Source organism: Syzygium oleosum, unplaced genomic scaffold (genome assembly GCF_021117445.2).
Source record: "Syzygium oleosum isolate NSW1041296 unplaced genomic scaffold, Sole_v2.1 Sole_v2.12, whole genome shotgun sequence".
NCBI classification, from domain to species: Eukaryota; Viridiplantae; Streptophyta; class Magnoliopsida; order Myrtales; family Myrtaceae; genus Syzygium; species Syzygium oleosum.
This window is the reverse complement of record NW_026607496.1, coordinates 1,127,900-1,148,064: the sequence shown is the minus strand read 5'-3', so window position 1 is coordinate 1,148,064 and position 20,165 is coordinate 1,127,900. Positions and strand designations below refer to the sequence as shown.

The 20,165-nt window shown below is 42.0% G+C and overlaps 2 protein-coding genes and 1 pseudogene across 2 annotated transcripts; 2 read left to right on the top strand and 1 right to left on the bottom strand.

Moving 5' to 3' along the window:
* Positions 1-5,859: 5,859 nt before the first annotated feature.
* LOC115677126 (two-component response regulator ARR2) lies at positions 5,860-10,266 on the top strand. The gene is made up of 6 exons (XM_030600193.2): positions 5,860-6,255; positions 6,657-6,809; positions 6,920-7,300; positions 8,126-8,202; positions 8,307-9,482; positions 9,614-10,266. The coding sequence occupies exons 1-6, from the start codon at positions 6,108-6,110 to the stop codon at positions 9,683-9,685; spliced, it is 2,007 nt and encodes a 668-aa protein (XP_030456053.2). The 5' UTR covers positions 5,860-6,107; the 3' UTR covers positions 9,686-10,266.
* Positions 10,267-11,616: 1,350 nt separating this feature from the next.
* LOC130134665 (COBRA-like protein 7) lies at positions 11,617-14,826 on the bottom strand. Its single transcript, XM_056316672.1, has 2 exons — positions 14,263-14,826; positions 11,617-13,330 (listed from the first exon to the last, which is right to left on the bottom strand). The coding sequence occupies exons 1-2, from the start codon at positions 14,786-14,788 to the stop codon at positions 11,910-11,912; spliced, it is 1,947 nt and encodes a 648-aa protein (XP_056172647.1). The 5' UTR covers positions 14,789-14,826; the 3' UTR covers positions 11,617-11,909.
* A 4,138-nt stretch (positions 14,827-18,964) lies between these two features.
* Positions 18,965-19,641, top strand: LOC130139500 (transcription factor AS1-like; annotated as a pseudogene).
* The last annotated feature ends 524 nt before the right edge of the window (positions 19,642-20,165 follow it).

The window sequence follows — 20,165 nt, the reverse complement described above, 5'->3', positions numbered from 1 at the left end:
AACTCAGCCGCACCACCTAGCTCGCTCTCTCTCTCTCTAAAACTCTCTCTTTCTCTCTCTAGAAGTGGAGGGGACGGATGGGGACGTGCATGAAAGGCGCACGTAAGGTTGGGATCGGGGCCCAGCAAGCGCGTTGGTCCACTAAGGCCGCAGCCCATTGGCCCGTCCGTACGGGGTGCGGGCCCCGCCCCAAACCCAACCCAACCCAACCCAACTCCCCCCCCCCCCCCTCCCGCTCCCCCTCTCTCCTCGCCGCTGGAGGGGCCGCCACGTGGCGCTCCTCCATTCCCCCCGCCCTTCCCCCTTCCGCCCTTTTGTCCTTCGTCCCTCTCGTTCGCTGACGCGGGCGGCGGGGCCCCCCCCGGTGGCGGAGTGGGCCCCGCTTTGCGTTTCGGTTTTACCTCGGGACTTTTTAATCTTTTCGTTAATGATGATTATAATCAATCCCATCGCCTATAGTGCTGCCCGTGGCTCTTCACTTTACCTTGTGATGACCTAACGTCTGCTTTGGATCTTTTTTAGGTTACGCGTCCGTTCGACAGGAAATGAGCGATTTAAAAAATATTTTTTAAAAAATAATTATTTATATTATTTAGAAAAATTAATCAATGGAAAGTATTTTCATCGTCGATAAAAATCTATGCCTCATTATTTTCGTGGGCGGTGAAAATTTTTTTCCATTTATTTAGTTTTCTAAACATTATAAGCGATTATTTTTCGGAAAATATTTTCCAAATCACTCATTTTTCGCAAAACGAACGCATCCTTAAGTGAAATATTTGTTTTTTCTGAGAGGGAGGGATTTAAATGAAGTCCTGCTATCTTGCTACTATTCCCCCCACCTCATAAAGAGGAAAAGAATGTGTTTTTGGGATTGGACTGCAAGGTTGTTATCTTATTAATTTAGCGATTAGCAATGACGATTATGTTTGAATTTCGAGACCCTTCTCTCATCGCTCGCTCGCTGTAACCAGATACAATTCCATCGTTCGGAATCCGATGTAATATGTAGTTATCATATCGCGACGATTTGATGCGATTAAATATGAGCTTATAACTTGTGAATGTTGAAGTGATGTGCCTTGTGAATAAAATCTCAGAGCTTGAAAAATAATTGATTATCGGGGGTTGTTGTGACTATACATAATAGGACGCAACAACCATAGAATTACTTTATCTGGGAGAATAAGCGAGAGATAATTAGCATGTCTGATCAATATATGGGTGGCTTTCACTCTTTTACCGGGTGTTGCAATTGGATATGAAATGGACTTGAGTAAAATAATCAAGTCGTATTGCAAATAAGAGATTGTTATGATTCAAATAAAATTTATTCTATGGGCAGCTTCATTTCGCCTGTGGTTAGCATAACATTATTCGATTTTGTCTTAAATCATTCCCCCCTGTGCAGTTCTGAAGCACGTCGTTCTAGTTTGAGGCTGTGAGAGACTTATCAACAAGCGCAATTTGGCCACATTGGCTTCTAGACTACACCTGAGCACTGGCTTGGGCGGAGTGGCTCAAACCAGACCAAGCACGGTTGGTAACAGGGCCTCACTCTGTCCTGGCTCAAATGCTCGAACCCATGCGCCTGATTCTAGGCCCAAGCTTGTCCAAACTCGCCTGAATGAGAAGTTATTTTATTTTACTATAACCTAATTGTTATAATTTCGCAAGCCTTACGTGTTTAATTACAAGGCACTCGGAAATTGGGACTGTGCAAGATCACGAGCAGTTGTATCACGCACTCAAGGGCCAAAAGGAAAAAGGGGTCACATGTAACATGTGTGTATGTACATAAACAAATTTCGTTACAAAAATCCCATGGGCGAGCCGCTTGGGTTAGAGGGTTCGGGCCCGGGTTGGCCCGCCTAGTCAGCCACGAGCCTGGAAATAGCAGCCAAGCCCACCTGCCCGTTGATCAGGTCTAATATTAAAGTCCCACCCGCTCGTTGATCAGGTCTAATATTAAAGTCCCACGCACATCTAATCGCTTCCTCGCATCCAATTTGCAAATCGAAAACCCAAATCCTTATGCTCGAGGAGGCTGCTTCGAAACATCAATAGGATAAAAAAAGGTATGGTAAAGGCTTAGCTCCAATGACGTTCAAAATGTGCTAGCTCAGCTTAGTGTCCCCCACGACTACCATAACACACGAGGATTCCATAGTATGGTCATACCCTCGTACCAAAAGAGACCCTTTACCCATCAATCTACACAACAAGCAATGGAATGGAAACAACGACACCTTGCGGGATGAAAAGTCTGCAAAAGTTCGAGTGGGGACTTTTGCTCAAACTTCCACGAGGCGACACGTGGCAAGCACCCATCACCTCAAACCTCCGATCAAGAAAAAAAAATGTATATTTATTTATATATATTAATTAATATATGTATATATAAGTGTGTGCAGAGTCCATGCTCAACCCAAATTATTCCATTTTCCTTAAAAGCATCTCTACTCCCATAAAAAGCTAAACCCCTTCAAAACCCAATAAATTACCCATACAGCAAATGATTAACTTTAGGATTAAATTCAATTTAATTATCCCCTTCTTTTGCGAAAGCAGCATAAAGCTTCTGCAACCTTAATTTTTTTTAAATTTTTTTTTTAAAATTATTTGATTTTTAACTTTTTGTCTTTTTGGGCTCTGGAGAGAAGGGAGGAAGGTTTCGGCCATGGCGTGGTCTTGGAGTTTCATCGTAAAAGAGAAAAGCAATCCCTTCCCTACAGAGGGAATATGCGCGGCAGGGTCTTCTCGCTTTAGCTTATGTCACAGCTTTACTTACTTACTTTATTTTATTTTATTTTCTAGCACTTGAAAAAATAAAGCTGTTTCTGATTTGTTTATTTATTTTATTATTATTGCTTTATCCAATATGATATAGATGATGAGTAGGAAGGGGAGATTCGAGACTTTAAAGTGACTCGCAAACCAAAGTTCAAGAACGCTTTGAAATTCAAAGTCCCGTTCGAAGATACCTAAAATCTAAATGGTCACGTGTCAAATTTAAAGAATGGTGAATCGGGTAATTTTCCCCTCTAATTCATGTATTTAGTTTTTTTTTTGTCAAACATGTATTTGATTTAGTGGCCAATACATAAATAACTCCCTTAACTGGCATTTTCCTTAAAAATGAAATGAAAAAAAAATCTTATAATTATTAAAAATTTCATTTATTTCGAGAAAAATAAATAATTTAAAAAATATTTTGTTAAAATTGATTGCTTTTATCGCTTATACAAATGAATGAACGGTCATCGTTTGCGAATATGTTTACACATAAATTATTATCGATAATGAAAGTATTTTTTATTGATCGATTATTTTAAGCGACACAAGTAATCGTTTTTAAAAAGATATTTTTTATATTTTTATTTTTCGAAAAAAAACAACGCATCATCATTAATTAATTTAAACTTTTTTTCTTTCCATGCACGCTGATGACATCTGTTCGACACTTTTTTTTTTTTTTTTACAAAAGACAAGTGCCCTTTTCAGGATGGAGATATCATTATCACTGAGAAAAAACAACGGTGAAAACGCAACCCGAAAAGGCCTTATCTTTACATGCAGCAGCCAAACACGTGTCAATTGGGGGGAAGTGGGAAGATTACGTGGCATGGGCAATAAGAAAAAAATGGTCCCGACCCATAGGTGCGAAGATGTGTAAGAATATATCGCGCGACAGTGACATGTGATTTTATAAATAAATCAAACTAAATTATTTAAAAAAAAAAAATTAAGCGTCATATAAGATGAGATATATATTCGATCGATGCACACGACATAGGGAATTCTACAATTTCGATATTTGAGTTTCTCTCCTTTTTAAGAAGAAAATTACCATCTAGATATGCAACTGATGAGATTATAATTTATCGATGAAATTGCAAATTGCGATTACCTCCGTTGACCCATGCAATTTTCCTAGTTTCAAACAAACCCCGAATTAGCACATGGGCAATTAGTCTCTCTTTTTTTATTGACCAAAAAAAATCAGCCTCTTTTTCAATTTTTTTTTTGTTTTTTCTCGTCTATTATTACCACGAGAAATAAAAACGATCAATCCTTTATTGTTACCTATTTTAAATTTTGGAAAGAGATTCAAAAAGAAAAATCAATAACCTATATTACTAGCCCAAGAAAATAGCTGTGCTTCTTTTCAAAGGGAATCACCATCTATCATCTAATAAGCGAACTGATCATTTGTGCCAATTAGCATGTTACTGAATCTTACGCTCTGTTTGTTTCGCGAAAAAATCAATAATTTAGAAAATATTTTTCAAAAAATGATCGCTTGTGTCACTTACAAAATGAATGAACGATAAATATTTTTTTTACGAAAATAATAATAAAAATACTTTTCATCGACTAATTATATCAAGCGATACAAGTAATTATTTCAGAAAAATGCATTCCAGATAATTTATTTTCCGTGAAACAAACGTACACTTAAAATTTCCTTAATTGTGCAAACTATACATACTTATTGTACAATCGCTTCCATCATCATAGAGTTTAGATAGTTATATTTTAGTAATGGCATTGAACATTTAGGTTCCGTTCGCTTCGTGAAAAATGATTGTGTAAAAAATACTTTCATAAAAAACGATCGCTTGTATCGCTTAATAAATTGATTGATTTATGCGTATAAATAAACAATACAATTATAAAAGGAATAAATAAACAATGATTTTGTCTTAAATTGCAAATTAACCCTCGATGCAAACTCATGGCACAATTTAATTCTTCAAGTGGGCAAAGGAAAATACAACCTATTATTTATTGGCACCATTTAAATTTTCAAGTGGATTGAAAGAAAAATACAACCTATTATTTATTTGTTTTGGAGATGGATGAACACCAAGATCCAACGCTTAATCTTTATCAATAGGAAGAAATTTCGAATGGTGCGAGCGCCCTCTACTTGCTCTCTACATGGTTGGGTTATGGTCCATCGGGACCAGTACCCTACGTTTTTCTTATTTCCTTACTAAACAAATATGCAACATGCATTGCGGATCGTAAGCAAGAAAAAAAAAATTCGATATTCAAAAGATTAAGCATAATCCTCCGTCACGAAATAATCGAATCATCAGATGATGCAAAGAAATTATTTATAAAAAACACACGACGCAACGTGAAGAAATTTGCCCCATAAATCCGACAAAGTCCGAAATACATCTAGAAAGAGCGTTACCGCACGGTATAAAAAGATCTCCAAATTTCGATATCGAAAGATTTGAGCAATAAAAATCCATCAATCTGTGCATTTGTTCCCATACACGATACAGATTAAAATAATGGTTTTAAATAAGTTTAACAGAATCACTTGCTTGCCCGGGAAAAAAAAGAAGAGAAAAAAAGAGGTCAAAAAAAGAGAGGAAGAAAGAAATATTCCAAGAAGCAGTAAAATAGTGAAAGTTCAAAGGTTGTCGTCTCGTCGTACGTCACTGTTGGAGCAGCGTTAGATGCGTGGAGTTAGTTAATCTTTTCGTGATGAGCTGGATCCACTCTCGTAGGAACGACCCCCACTTTTGAATAAAAAAAATTCCTGCTAAAAAGTGATGTTTTCGATTAAAAAAAATTCGACCCCCAACAAAAAAAAAAAAAAAAAAAAAAAAAGAACAAAAGGCGGAAATCGAGCTCTGAGATGCAGAACAGACCCCCCCCAGCCCGACTTCCCTGTATCAATCCCCGCAACGAATTCCCCGAAATTTCTTCTCTGTTCTGCTGCGTGGTTGCTCTGTGTTTCGGAACTCGGGGTTCGGTTATCGTTGCTCTCTTGCGCTCTGTTCTTGAAACAGAGAGAAATCAGGGGAGGGTGTTCTTGTTACTTTCTTTCTCCTCCCCCCGCAAGAATCGACACCCACCGAACGATTTCTCGAATTATCTTGTCATCTGTGAGTTTTCCTCAACTGGGTTTTTCGGATAATGAAGTGGGGTGCTGCTTTCTTGATTGGCCCCTGCTTGAGGATGTGAGTGACTTGTTGGTTTGGTTCCGGGGGGCGGGTCACAGAGAGTAACCAGCTCTCGGAGTTCCTTTGATTCCGCTGCACCCCCACAACAACCCCCAATCTGAGAAGGGACGCGGAGGATCCATGTCAACGTTGACTTCGAGCTGTTCTTGGAAGGCCGGGGACGTGGTCTCCGATCAATTCCCGGCGGGCCTGCGGGTCCTCGTGGTGGATGATGATCCGACTTGTCTCAGGATCTTGGAGAAAATGCTCAAGACATGCCAATATCAAGGTGGATTGATTGTCCTGTGCATGATGCTCGATTTCATTTGCAGATTCTGACGGATTTCTTTTTGTCGATAAATTTGATTTGATTTCGTGATTTTTTTTTTTTGTCCCTGGTTTTGAGTAAGGGTTCATTTGGTGAAAAAATTGTGGATTAACGTCCAGTTCGGAGTCCCTACAGCTATAATTTCTTGCCCTTTTGACTTTTCTTCTTCCTTTTTCCATTTTGGATTATTATGATGAATTAGGTTTTTAGCTCTTTTCTGGTTGATTTCTCTCCTCTAGAGGTTGATTCGCTGTGCCGAGAAGTTCGAGTGCTTGTTTGAGCTCTCAGAAGTTGAAGTCCTACGGTCCTTTTGCGCTTGGTACTGGCTGATTCGTGACTGTTTCTGTTTTGGAATGTTTCAGTGACAACATGCAGTAGGTCAGATGTTGCTCTATCCACGCTTCGAGATAACAAAAATGGATTCGACATTGTATTGAGTGATGTTCACATGCCGGACATGGATGGCTTCAAACTTCTTGAACACATCGGGCTTGAAATGGATCTCCCCGTAATCAGTATGTACTCCATTTAAATTCTGATGGCCTTAAAAAATGGATATTCCAAACGATGTTTTCAATGAAGCCAATTGATTGACTTCGGTTACCTGACTTATCCAATTGAACAGTGATGTCCGCCGATGACGGGAAGCAGGTTGTTATGAAGGGTGTGACCCATGGTGCTTGTGATTATCTGATAAAACCGATAAGGATCGAGGCATTGAAGAACATATGGCAACACGTGGTTAGGAAGAGGAAGAACGAATGGAAGGAATTGGAACAATGTGGAAGTGTGGAAGATGGAGAGCGGCCGCAGAAGCACTTGGAAGACGTGGATTACTCATCCACGGCAAATGAAGGAAGCTGGAAAAGCGGAAAGAAAAGGAAGGAAGAGGAGGATGATATAGAAGAAAGGGATGATTCGTCCACGCTGAAGAAGCCACGAGTGGTTTGGTCCGTTGAGCTTCACCAACAGTTTGTGTCGGCTGTTAATCAGCTCGGAATTGACAGTATGAACTCATTACTTTGATGCCTTCTAAAGTTATTTTACTAGCCGTTATGCTCATCCATTGTCCATACTTGCAAACTACGGTGCTCTACTGTTAAGGGTCATCATTTAGTTAAAATGATATGGATAATCTCCGTATGACTTAAGGTGAATGACCCCTTCAATGTTTATAAAAAGAGAGACGATCCATCATGGTGCTTATCCTCACATTTAGCTATGGGAGCATTTAGAATTCGAGCATGGGCATTGAAACACCTGAACACGGGTGTGTTTGGTTCTTTGGATAAGACTATGCTAGGTTGCGTTACAATGTCTCTGGTCTAGGGAAAGCAATATTTTTTACCATACGTGTCTTATATCCAAACCTCCCATTTTATTATCGCTTTCCGCAGAAATGGAACTTTTCATGTTCTATGAAAATCACTTTCGTGTGGTATGGCAAATGAATGGCTTGTGGAAAAATAGTTTGACATCAACAAGACTTTTATTTTTAACAAACCACAACTGATCTCCAGAAGGCTACAAGTTGATGAAATCCCCATAAGGAAGCTGTTTGGTCAGTAAATTTCTTCATTCTCTTTCATAAAATATTTCATGGAGTACAATGAGCCCATTTTGCAAGATATAAGAGTTGTTGCTGGTTTAGTGGGTGTGCTTGTGAAATAATTTCCTTTAAGCTCTTGCATGATCCCTGTTACTATCATGTCACGTGTCCTTGAAATATTTATGATCTACTTTAACTGGAGTCTTCCATTTACCATTTACCCGTGCTTTTTTCCTCGTCATCTCTTCCATTCTGAAAATATGTCTTGATTCATGAACGCAGAGGCTGTTCCAAAGAAAATACTGGAGTTGATGAATGTTCCTGGGCTGACAAGAGAAAATGTTGCTAGCCACCTTCAGGTATCCTTAATTTCAATAGATTCATTAAAACTTTCCTGTGCTTCATAATCCACATCTTTAAAGTTATTTTCAGTACCATCTAACTGTACAATAATATGGTGCAGAAATACCGCCTGTATCTTAGAAGACTGAGCGGTGTGCCGCAGCATCAGGCCGGAGTAAATAGCTCCTTTATTGGAACACAAGACGCGGCTTTTGGGACGATCTCCTCACTTAACGGGTTTGAGCTCCAAGCACTTGCTGCTACAGGCCAGCTGCCAGCCCAAAGCCTTGCTACACTCCAAGCAGCAGGGTTGGGTCGGTCTGCCGGAAAATCTGGCATATCCATTCCCGTGCTGGATCAAAGAAACCTGTTCAGCTTTGACAATCCAAAATTAAGATTCGGAGAGGGACAGTCGCAGCAAAATCTCGGAAGCAATAGTAAACAAGTGAACTTGCTCCATGGTATCCCAACCACAATGGAGCCTAAGCAACTCATGAATCTTCAGCAGTCTGCTCAACCTTTTGGAAGCATGAGCATGCCAGTCCATACACATGGAGCCCAAAGTAGCTCTTTGCTGATGCCGATGGGCCAACCACAGGCTAGAAGACACGTCATCGGTGAAAGTGGTAGCAATCGCCCTCCTGTCCTTCAGGCCAATATGGGGCAGTCAATTCTGTCAACTGGCCTTGTTGGTGGGTCCTTAGGCAGGAGCAGCACTGCTGAAAATGGACGAGGTCCGGGGCACAATACGGTTTTGCAGACATCATCCGCTTTCAATTTTCCCATGAACCAAGTATCAGAAGCACCGGTTAGTAGTTTTCCCATCCAGAGTAGTTTTCCTGCATCAAAAGGTGGATACCCGGAGGATGTGAACTCCGGTATTATTAAAGGGCCTGGTGGGTGTATGCCGAACTACGATATACTCCATGACTTGCAGCAAATGAGATCCCATGATTGGGAGTTTCAGAATGTGGGCGTGGCATTTGATACATCGCAACCAGGAAATACCGTCCAAGGAAATATTGACACATCCGGATTGCTCTTAGTTCATCAGGGTTTATCTTCTGGGCAGAGCAGCAGTGGACACAATAGAAATATCTCTGCTGCTGGCAAGTCCTTGCTTTCCGCCGACGGAAATCGGCAGGTGACCTCTCCTAATGTTGGTCAACCTCCGAATTCCCTTGTTGACAATCCAGTGCAAGTTAAGACTGAAGGTTTCCCTGATATGAGCTATCAGGCCGTGCTCTATCCGGAACACTACAGCCAGGAGGATATCATGAATGCACTTCTCAAGCAGGTGCGTGACTTTTGTTGCTTTAAACTTGCTTAAGTCAGGAAGTAGTAGGATAATCTGTTCTATGCACTTGCTATAATGTGACTTGCTCAAATATAAGACACTGACATGGAATTTCTCCTTTCCTACTGCAGCAACAAGGCATTGGACCATCTGACAGTGAGTTTGAGTTTGATGGGTTTTCCATGAATAATATTCCTGTATAGTATATGCTCCATGGTCAGGTGCAGTACAGTGCAAAGTCGCGCGCAGTACATAGTTTACACCAGTCGGTTATTTTCCCCTCCTGTGATTGGGCTGCAAATTCAAGAGGATTCTTGATTTGAAGTGGCAGTGCTGGACCATAATGATTATTGAATGGACCAATTTCAGTAGAAGATATTTGTGGAGCATGGGAGGCACTGCTGCGTGATATGCAAAGGCGTACATGCTAGTTCTTTTTGACTGCTTTTGATAGAATAATACTTTAGCCAGAAGAAGCAACTAATTTAGTCTTGTCAAGTTATTGTTAGAATTTCTTAGGCACTTTGTCAGCTGGACAAGGTTTTGTGATACTTGCAGTACTTTAGGTCTAGGAGCCTTTTCTAACTTCAATAACACACCCAATGCGGTTCTGGTCCGTCTTTTATTCCCCTTGTTTGTTGAGGTAACTCAATGTTATTGTAAGTATCTGCCTTTCCATTGCTTTGGACAAGGATTTGTGCATTCTTTACTCGATGCATCTTGTATTTCATTGCCCTGTACATGGGTTGTGCGTTCTTTGTATTAAGTTCTCTTCTGGGCTGAATCTTCTATTCGAGACTGTTTCTTGATCTCTTTCTCATTCCTAACGGTCAATATTATGATTCCACGAAGAATGGTTGCTCCGTGGCCAACGCCATATGTTGCCAGATAAAACCCTGCAGAAAAAGGCTGCTTTTCCTTCTTTGACTCGCCATAATCTCTTAAATACCTTACTTCACGCATGGTCGTGACTCTTCATTAATTTTGCTGTCTAAAGGGGAAAATGTTGAAAATGTCTACCACCCCCTTGAGGAGTCAAAATACACAGACGGGAAAAAGGGGAAAACGCACACTGAGAGAGGGAGGGAGAGAGAGAGAGAAATGCACAATATGTACAGGGCAGAATCATTCAACTATATGATGCAGTCAAAAATCCGAAACCAGGAAAAAGTCGATGCCCTTCACGGAGAAAGAGCTAAGAAGGCACATGGTATTTTGGCTCAGAAAATTTGTATTTGTGAGTGACAAGCTCCAGCTAATTGCTAATATCTGGGGATCCATGTCTGCGACTCCAATGTTAAATGTGCCTCCATTTCACATTTGAAGTTCTTCTAACATCACGTAACTTTTCGCACTCGATGAGTTACCGCGGGACAAGCTTCATCAACGTATTTTATTTCAAGTAAAATGGCAAAGTTAGTCATACTTGACCCTCGTTGAGTGGGCGCTTATGTAATGCTCCAATGGAACCATCTTAATTGTCCCATAATATATAGGGCCGTCGTTGCCCCTGTATCAATATAGGACAGGTATCTAATCTCTTTTGCCTCACGTTTAGACCCCTCGCAAGGAACATTAGCATCACCATGAATTCGTTACAGGACAAACGGTCAAAGAGCATATCGAACAATGTATGCACGGGCCGCACAATTTCATGAACAAAGATGCCAGTCAGAATATAGAACTGAATCATCATTCAACCTGTAAATAACAACCACAACTACTGTGTACTATGTATAGTAGCAAAATCTTCTTGATCGAGTACATCTTCTTTCAAGGGTACCTCTCTTAGGAAACCATACTGTGGACTGTCATTTCCCAAGAACTCTAAGATCCTTGTGTGCATGCACTGCATCTCTCGCAGCAGCATGACAGTTCAATCCGGAGATCTCCCATGAAATTGGTGTTATAGGATCCGCACTCGACAAAAACCCGCCGATAAGTTGGTTCAGCAATGGGGCAAGTTAGCCTAGGAACTATATCAGCAACATGCTCACTGACTGATGCCCCGAATTAGGGATTCACAGACAGCAAAAAATATGAAAGCCTTTCTGCGTCATTCACTAGTAGCTGTACCACTTACCCTGCAATCAAGTGAAAGAATGACAAAATTGGGTGTACAGCACAACCGATCAAACAGAAAACATCTCTACTAAATTATGCACAAAGTACAAATTCTATTTAACTCCACAAACATCATAACAAGTACAGTATCATGAAAGAGCATAAAAGAATGTAGAGAATCATTAGATTTTAGAGTTACAACATTCTTTCAACCTGCAGATGACAATTGCAGTGTGTGCAAACGGTCTTCTCAGCAAAGTAAAAGAGCGAGAATTCGGAACCTCCCGGTAAGGTGTATACAGTGACAGTCCACTGAAAGAATATAAAGAATCTGCAGCCATACGTAATTAGGTCCTCGTCCTGCTACCGCAGCATCAACTTGAACAGAACTGATGCTACAAGGACTGAGTAGACTATGTTCGACATTGATCGGCCTCCACTGCTTGGGTAAAAAGAAGGAAGCGCGCACTCGTCTCCGTTAAAGAACACTTTAGTCGGAAAGCCATCTCCTCCCGGCACGTTTATCCCAGCAATATTTTTCTTGGTAAATGACATAACAGACTGTTGTTTCCCAGGGACCCTAGGGTCCTTCTGTGGATTAGCTCCATCAGTTTCCGCTACAAGATAGTTCAATCCCGGGAGTCCTTGCAAGAGGATGGTATTATTAGCGCCATTAATTTCCAACATGGTCCCGTTGAACGAGTACGCCTTTTCAAACCCTGGTGCAGCTTTATCCATTTGCACCGCAGCGAACCAATCAGGAAAAGAGGTCTCGTCCCAGTTGAAGATCGTGACCCTCGCAGTCCAACCTTTGGTGTAGTCAGTGTACACATGCCAATTGATGCTGACCCCGCAGTTATCACCACAAGGAAGTGGATTGGGCACTGTGTGATGGTTCAGATCAGCCCAGGCAAGTGCCAACGCTGAACGATTCTCGAAAGGAACCAGAAGAGCCTCTGATGGAAGAAGAATGGCTGGAGCTGTGGCGCTACAAGTTTGGCTGGTGCTGCTAGGGCACCCGCACGCGCAAGTTTGGCATGGGACAATCGACTCATTGTAGTATGAAGAGAATGACACGCAACATCTAGGGCTCGACCCCTTGGCTTGAGTGATATTGCACACCACCTGCCAGCTGGCAACTGCAGTAGTGTTAGAGGGTAAGCCACTAGGGTCTGGGAACTGGCTTGGGCTCACTCGAATTGGTTGACCACACTGGTAGTCGGGATTCAGCGTGCCGTTGATCTGCCAATTCTGTGGAGGCGAGAGCGCCGATCTGTTGAGATCTGGTGGCATTTTGTAGACCTGCATCTGGAACACCGACGTTGACTTGCTCGGGTCCACTGACGGTGGCAAGATGGTGCCGTTTCTACAACAATTAGGAATCAAACCGAGCGTGGTGTCATTGGCCTTGGTTGGAGGCAAATCAATTATGGTTGGCCGCTTCTCACAATTCAATACATTTGAGAAATCCAGGCTCTGGTAGTATGTGCCCTGGGTGCCAAATATGCAGTCACTAGAGTCGACAACATTTGGATAAGCCCCTTTCATCGTGTAGATGAACTCATCCCTCATCCAATCCCAGCTCAATTTCCAGTTATCAAGACGACCAAGTGGGTTGTGGTTGGCAATGGTGACCTGTGCCCAGTAGGACGAGTCATATGTTCTAATAACATCGTACATGATTGTTAGATCGCCACTTTTACGGGAAAGAAAGCCATCGCCAACAGTGATGTTGGCCTTGAAGTTGGTGTCCTTGGTGCAGCACACTTGCATCTCGCTCTTGCCTGCAACAACCACATCGAGAATTAAAACCTTTTCTCGACATTAAGGGTGACTGCATACTGGCAAACGATCAACAGCAATACATCCCATATAATTAAGCAATATGGCACCAGAGAGAAAACAGCTTCCATTATTGAAAATGAGGGAAATTTGGTTTCATTACGTCTTGATTAGTAGGAAAGGATCCGCTTAAAGGTAATCCTGCCAAGCATTCCACGCACATTTCACCTCCTCCTCTAACACAATAGATAGACACAAATATGCTAACAGAGCTATTTCTTAAAAAGCACAGAAACCCCACAATATGACCTCTTGATTAGTAGAAAAGGATCCGCTTAAAGGTAATCCTGCCAAGCGTTCCACACACATTTCAACTCCTCCTCCGACACAATAGATAGACACAAATATGCTAACAGAGCTATTTCTTAAAAAGCACAGAAACCCCACAATATGACCTCTTAATACCAAAGATATCAGCCTTCTGCATCGTTGAATGAAACAATTTGAAAATTGTAAAATCTACAGAGAAAATCAAAGATGAATTTTCTTCTTCGGATGAACTAGTGCATAATCAAAAGTGGCAACAGTCCTATTCCACAAGATCTCAAGTAAAAGGATCACCATTCTATGTGTACCGTCATACCCAATATAGTTTCCCAAAAATCCAGCACATGAGACCACATCGAACCTCAAAGAACAAGATCCAATCACATTGTCCCACGAAAGTGTTCAAGAAACCTTAGCACCAACCAATCCATCCTACCAAAAACCACGGACCCTTCACTTAGCCCCCAACAACCAAAAGTTCCATCGATAAAGTTCACCAGGTAAGAGATCAACAATATGTGCACATTGACAAGAAAACATAAGAAATCACCTCAAGCTCGAAACAGAGCGGCAAACACAAATCAGCGAAAATGGTGCAATCACTCACCCTGCAGAGTAGGCGCGGGACACACGAACCCATCGTTCGCCAACGAGATATTCGACGGCATCGGCACGTCCGGCGACTTCACCCCGAACTGCGTCCCCACCAGCTGGACCTGCACCTGCATCTGCGTGAGATCGCCCGCCGTCTCGATCGCCGTCTTCAGATCGGTCGTCGGGTACCCCGCGAAGACGGTGCCATTCCCGACGCTGGCGGGCAGGGACGACCCGTCGGCCAGGACGGCGTTCGAGGCGGAGACCAGGAGCTCGTCGTGCTGGAACCCGACGAGGACCATCCAGGACTTGAGGTCGTCGGCCCCGTTGTTGAGGACGGTGAGCGTGGACTGGAAGCGGTAGGCCTGGTGGGTCGCGTTCGTCGGCGGGAGCTGGGACCCGCCGCCGTAGGAGTAGGAGAGGAAGACGCCGTTGCACGCGTCGGAGGCGGGCGACGGCGCGAGGGCGGTCTGGGAGGCGGAGAAGGGCGCCGCGGCGGCGGCGGCCAGGACGAGGAGTATGGGGAGGAGGGTGGGCATTGCGCCGATGGGTTTCCGGTAAAGTTCGAAGCTTTGAACACGCATCAGAAGAACAAGAACACACACAGAGGAAGAGTGAGAGAGAGAGAGATGGTGGCCGAGGTTTTTGTAGAGAGAGAGTGTGAAACGAAGGCGTGAACGCGTAGGAGTAGGAGAGAGAGTGGACAGCTAGCGTTTCCTAGTGATAGAGAGAGAGAGAGAGAGAGAGAGAGAGATGTCCATTTTTCCTGCGAGCTGTTCGAAATTCAAACGACTCGGTTTTCGGGTGGCTTTCCCCTTAATCTGTGATTAGGACATCGCTAATCAATGTCGTCATTAGTATACTCGTATCATAATCTTTGCTAATTTATAGAACAAAATCCGTGGAAATTGCCATTTCCTGAGATGATTTTAACCTATCCTAGATACCCCCCTTTTTTTTTTTTCTGTTACCCCCCGATTTTATTTTTAGCCCGAGTACAAAGATTTTCGCGGATTCATGTGCATCCATATCGTTTGTTTAATTAAGTGTGAATTTCGAGTTTATGACGAGTCGGTTCAAAAAAAAAAATTATTAAATCTTTCGATCCTGTACATTTATTAGATATATCTAAGTTGATGCAGCTTCCCCAATATGTAGATTTCGATTTCGATTGACTAGGTATTCCTAAATTGATGGCAGACAATTAATGATATATATTTGTCAAAAATTAAACCATTAAAATTGTCGTGTTTTTCTAACAAAAAGAAAAACGATCATGTTCTATCCCTCATCAAAATAAATTTCGTGAAACTCTATCAAAAACGATCATTCTTGTATCTTGATACATAGATTAATGTTTTATTTATTTCGCGAGAATTAAATGATTTGGCGGACATTTCCTAAAAATAATTGATTGAAATAATTAGTTAACGAAAATGTTTTCATAATTCACAACAATTTATGTCCAAATAATTTTATGAATAACGAAAATATATTTCGTTCATTCATTTTTGTAAGCGACATAAATTATCATTTTTCCGAAAAAAACATTTTCTTAAATCATTCGTTTTCCGTGAAATAAACGGAACCTAAGAAGATTCAAATCCTCATCTAAGGTGCGCCGCATCTTTTTACTTGGTCATAGAGGTTCCATCTGCTTTCTATGTCGCCATCAATCGAATCATTTTTACCGTCCGGCATCACCATCGAACGACGCGCGAGGCCGGCTTCGCCTCTCCACCGAGAAATGTCCTCCCCAGCATTATACTCGGGCCGCGGAAATCGCGCCGCCCCCGTAATTTCAATCGGTAACTTACCGTCCTGAACAAGGGCATCTCGAGTTCGATTCATACCATGAGCTCGAGCCTTCCGATCTCGACATGGGATGACTGCTCGCGTTACATTCGAAATTGAAACGGTCGCTGCGACGAGGATCGAGACGACGCTTCGTTTTCTTTTCGTTTTTGTTTTTACGTTGCTTTTCGGGACGAAGCGAGCGAATGGCGGAGGAAAGGGAGATGTCGCTGTCGAGAGAGAAGGTCGATGGAAGCATCGACGGCGCGATTTCGGTTCGAATTGGAAGAGCGTGTTCCCCCACCGCTGCATAATTGTAAACGTCTCTCTCAATTGCGCATTAATAAAAATAATCCTAAAGTTGACCGGCGTTGGTGGGCTAACGTATCTGGGAAAAATCAATACATGGAACCGATCCACCCTAGGAAGCATGTGCTTGGCCCCCCGGTCCGTTGACATTTTCGCCGATGGAGGACGGACCCGTGCGGCACCGGGCTTTGCTGCGGAAGCAAGCGACGACATAATAAAATAGATTAGACAGGAAAATGAATCGGGCACCGGATTTACAGGGCTATTCACGGGGAGAGCAGCAAAGGATTCCGTTATAAATCGAGCGATAAAACGGAGATTACAAGAGCACTCGAGTCACTCAAACTCTTTCGGTGTTTCCCAACCCTCAATTTAACCAAATAACTCATAATTCCTTACAAAATAATATATCAATCTTCCGGAGGAATTCCCAAATCTTATTGACAAATATTTAATTGGCTTCAACACTCTATTGCTTCGGGGTGTAATTGACAAATAGAAGCTCCTCTTTGATAATCTTCACAGAGAATATCCACTTCTTGTATATAAACAAGATTTGGATCAACAGTATGAAATTTTCTCCAACTAGGACACCTATATAAAATAAGAAACTTTTCTCTTCATGCTCAAATTCGAGACATATTTTCAACAGAGGCGGGCCGGTTCTCCCCTCGTATGATTGTTCCCAAGGGTAGCATGCAAATTGCATCGGCATGACCAATCATGTCGCTCCTCGTTTGGCTCAAACATCCAGCTTCTATTAGGGTTGACTAGTTTGTGGAACCGGGGATTGGCTACCCGATCCTGTCCAATTCCAAGGTCGGTCTCGGAACCGGTTATTTCTTCTTTTTCTTCTCCTTTTGGTTTCTTTTATTCCCTACAAGTGGTGCTTTCCAACATTAAAAGAAAAGAAATAATTTACTAATTAGGGCTTGCTTCAGAATAAAAAATAAAAAAAAGTTAAGAAATCTTGATCGGTTCGGTTCCTTATGCGGAACAATTGACATAACAAAATACAACATAATTGCGGTGCGCCATATGAGTACACGACTTTGAAGTAGCAAGGTACTGGATTCATTAAATATTCGATTTTACATCCATTGTTTATCTTTAATACGAAATTAATAAAGCGTGTTTCATAGCATTTGTACGGATATCAAAACTGCATCTTTCAAAATCATCCATGTACTTCAAAACTTATCGGGTAAAAAAGGTAGTAGATTTTTTTTTCCCATAAAAACAAGTTATTACCTAGAAACATGCCACGCGTAGATTCCCGATAAAAATAAATGGTGTCTCCGACTATTTTAATGATATCTCTCGTTAAGTTTAGACTCCGTTCGTTTGGCGGAAAATATTCTCCTTTTGAAAAATATTTTTCCGGAAGTCATTTTCCTGGAAAATATTTTCCCGGAACATAATTTTCCGGTGTTCGGCGATCAATATGAAAAAGTTTCGGAAAATATTTTTCGCCGGTGACCGGCGGCAGCGTCCGGAGGCCGGCGGCAACCGGCGGCGGCGGCGGTCGGCAACCGGCGGGGGCGGCGGCGGCCGGCGACCTTAGTGAAGAAGAAGAAGAAGAAGAAGAAGAAGCTCCGGAAAATGATTTCCGCTTTTGAAGAAGCAGAAGTCATTTTCCGTAGACTTAGGCTATTTTGTGAGGGGGGAAGGAAAATATTTTCCCACGGAAAACGTTTTCCGCCCCCCGAACACCGGAAAATCCGGAAAATATTTTCTAGGAGAATATTTTTCGCCAAACGAACGGAGCCTTAGCTAAAAAGATCGAAGAAAAAGACTATGCTAAATGTATATCCACGCATCTCGTTAAAATAGCGGAGTTCGTTTCAAGGATAAGTCGCTACAAAATACCGATGATTTTTTGACAGAAACGACAAAAATATAATTCATCAGACACTATTATTTTCTCGCTTCTAGATATTTATCATAAGATTGGTCATGTTCCATCTTTAATTTTACAAAGAAAATTGACTAAAATAATAGTGTGCATTATAATAAATTGACGAACAATTATAGTACTATGCTGAAACTAAAACAAAGTCATAACTTGACAACCCTACTAAACAGAATTGGCAAAAGGACACTATAAGTGCCATAACTTGTGTACGGCGCTCACTTTGGTGCCATAACTTTTTTTCGGATCACTTTGGTGCCAAGTCGGAGGAAAAACGATCACTTAAGTGTCATAACTTTTTTTTGGATCACTTTAGTGCTAAAATTTTTGAAAAACGATCACTTAAGTGCTAAAATTTTTGAAAAACGAACATTTAAGTGCAAAAATTTTTAAAAAATGATCACTTAAGTGCCAATCTTCGGCGAGACTCCGCGAGCCACGTCGCCTTCAAAATTAATAAAAAATGCCACGTCGATTTCGCGAAAAATTGTGTACGGCACCGGAGTTGGCACTTAAGTGATCGTTTTTCAAAAATTTTAGCACTTAAGTGATCGTTTTTCAAAAATTTTAGCACTAAAGTAATCCAAAAAAAAATTATGGCACTAAAGTGAGCGCCGTACACAAGTTATAGCACTTGTAGTGTTCTTTTGCCAAACAAAATTGAAAAGATAAGACTACTACCAAGCCTGCTTGGACTGTGATGCCAAAGTCCTGCTTGGAGAGGTGAAAGAACTGCCTGCAACCTGGTATAACGAAGGGATCCCGCTCCGAACAAGAGCGGCGCCTCGTCGTCCAGCTTCAGGCGAAACACGGGGCAACAAATGGGAAGAAGATTGATGCTGAGGTCCCCGGCCGTACAGCTAAAGAGACTGGGGAAGTGGTGGGAGGTGTTCAAAGAGTAACAGCAAAAGAGAGCGAAAGGAGAACAAGAATGCCTTGCCAATCGAAGACAGGAAACACGATTGCATATCGGAACTTTGCCGAGAAGCTAGCAAAAAAGCAGTTGAATCCAGTCGCCACTTCCAACAGTAGCCGTGTTCGTTCCGACTCACCGGCTATTGCACCAGGTCTTCCGCCTCCGTGGCTCGCTAAATTCTAATGGCACCCCCTCTCTAAGTCCTCCTTCATCATCAGCGACACCAAGTCTCTCCCCTGCAACTATCCCAGCACATCAGCCAATTCCGTGGCTGCAGTCAGATAAGAGGACTCGATAGTGCTCCATGCTCATTGGCTAGCTTGCCAAATCAGGGTGCTCTTCCTACTTCCGGAGAGGATATCATAATGTCCGTGTTCACTGAGATCTGGAGGGAATTGGAAGAAAGCTTCTCTGGACGAGATAGTGTTGAATTAGTCAAAGTATTTGTTTGTCTTTTTTAATAAAGCCTAGTTGGTTGTCCTAGTTTATAGGAATCTGTTGCGGCATGTTTGTTGCTGCACACACGTTCAGGATAGTGGGTAGGTAATTCAGCATAGTGGATTTCTGGGATTTTCTGTTGGTGTATGGCCTATCTAAAAGGCTAAGTTGTTATTCAATTATGACGCATGAATGTAGTAAGCATAATTTTCACGGGTGTACACTCTCTTCTCTCTGACTCTCTTTTCTGTGTTTTTTCTTTGTGCTTGCAAAGCATAGCCAGCTTCTGCACCTTTTCTGTAACAGTGGTATCAGAGCCATTAAAGAAGGAAAAGTGAGTTAAAAACACGAGAGGAAAAAGTGAGAGTGAAAGGCAGTAGCCAAAAAGTGAGCTTGAGTTGAAAACACGCAAGGAAAAAAAATTTCTTGGTATCCAACAGCAGTGATGGCTTCAGAAACCTTTGTCCAACCAGCTATTCCACGCTTTGATGGTCATTATGGTCATTGGAGCATGCTAATGGAGAACTTCCTGAAATCCAAGGAATAT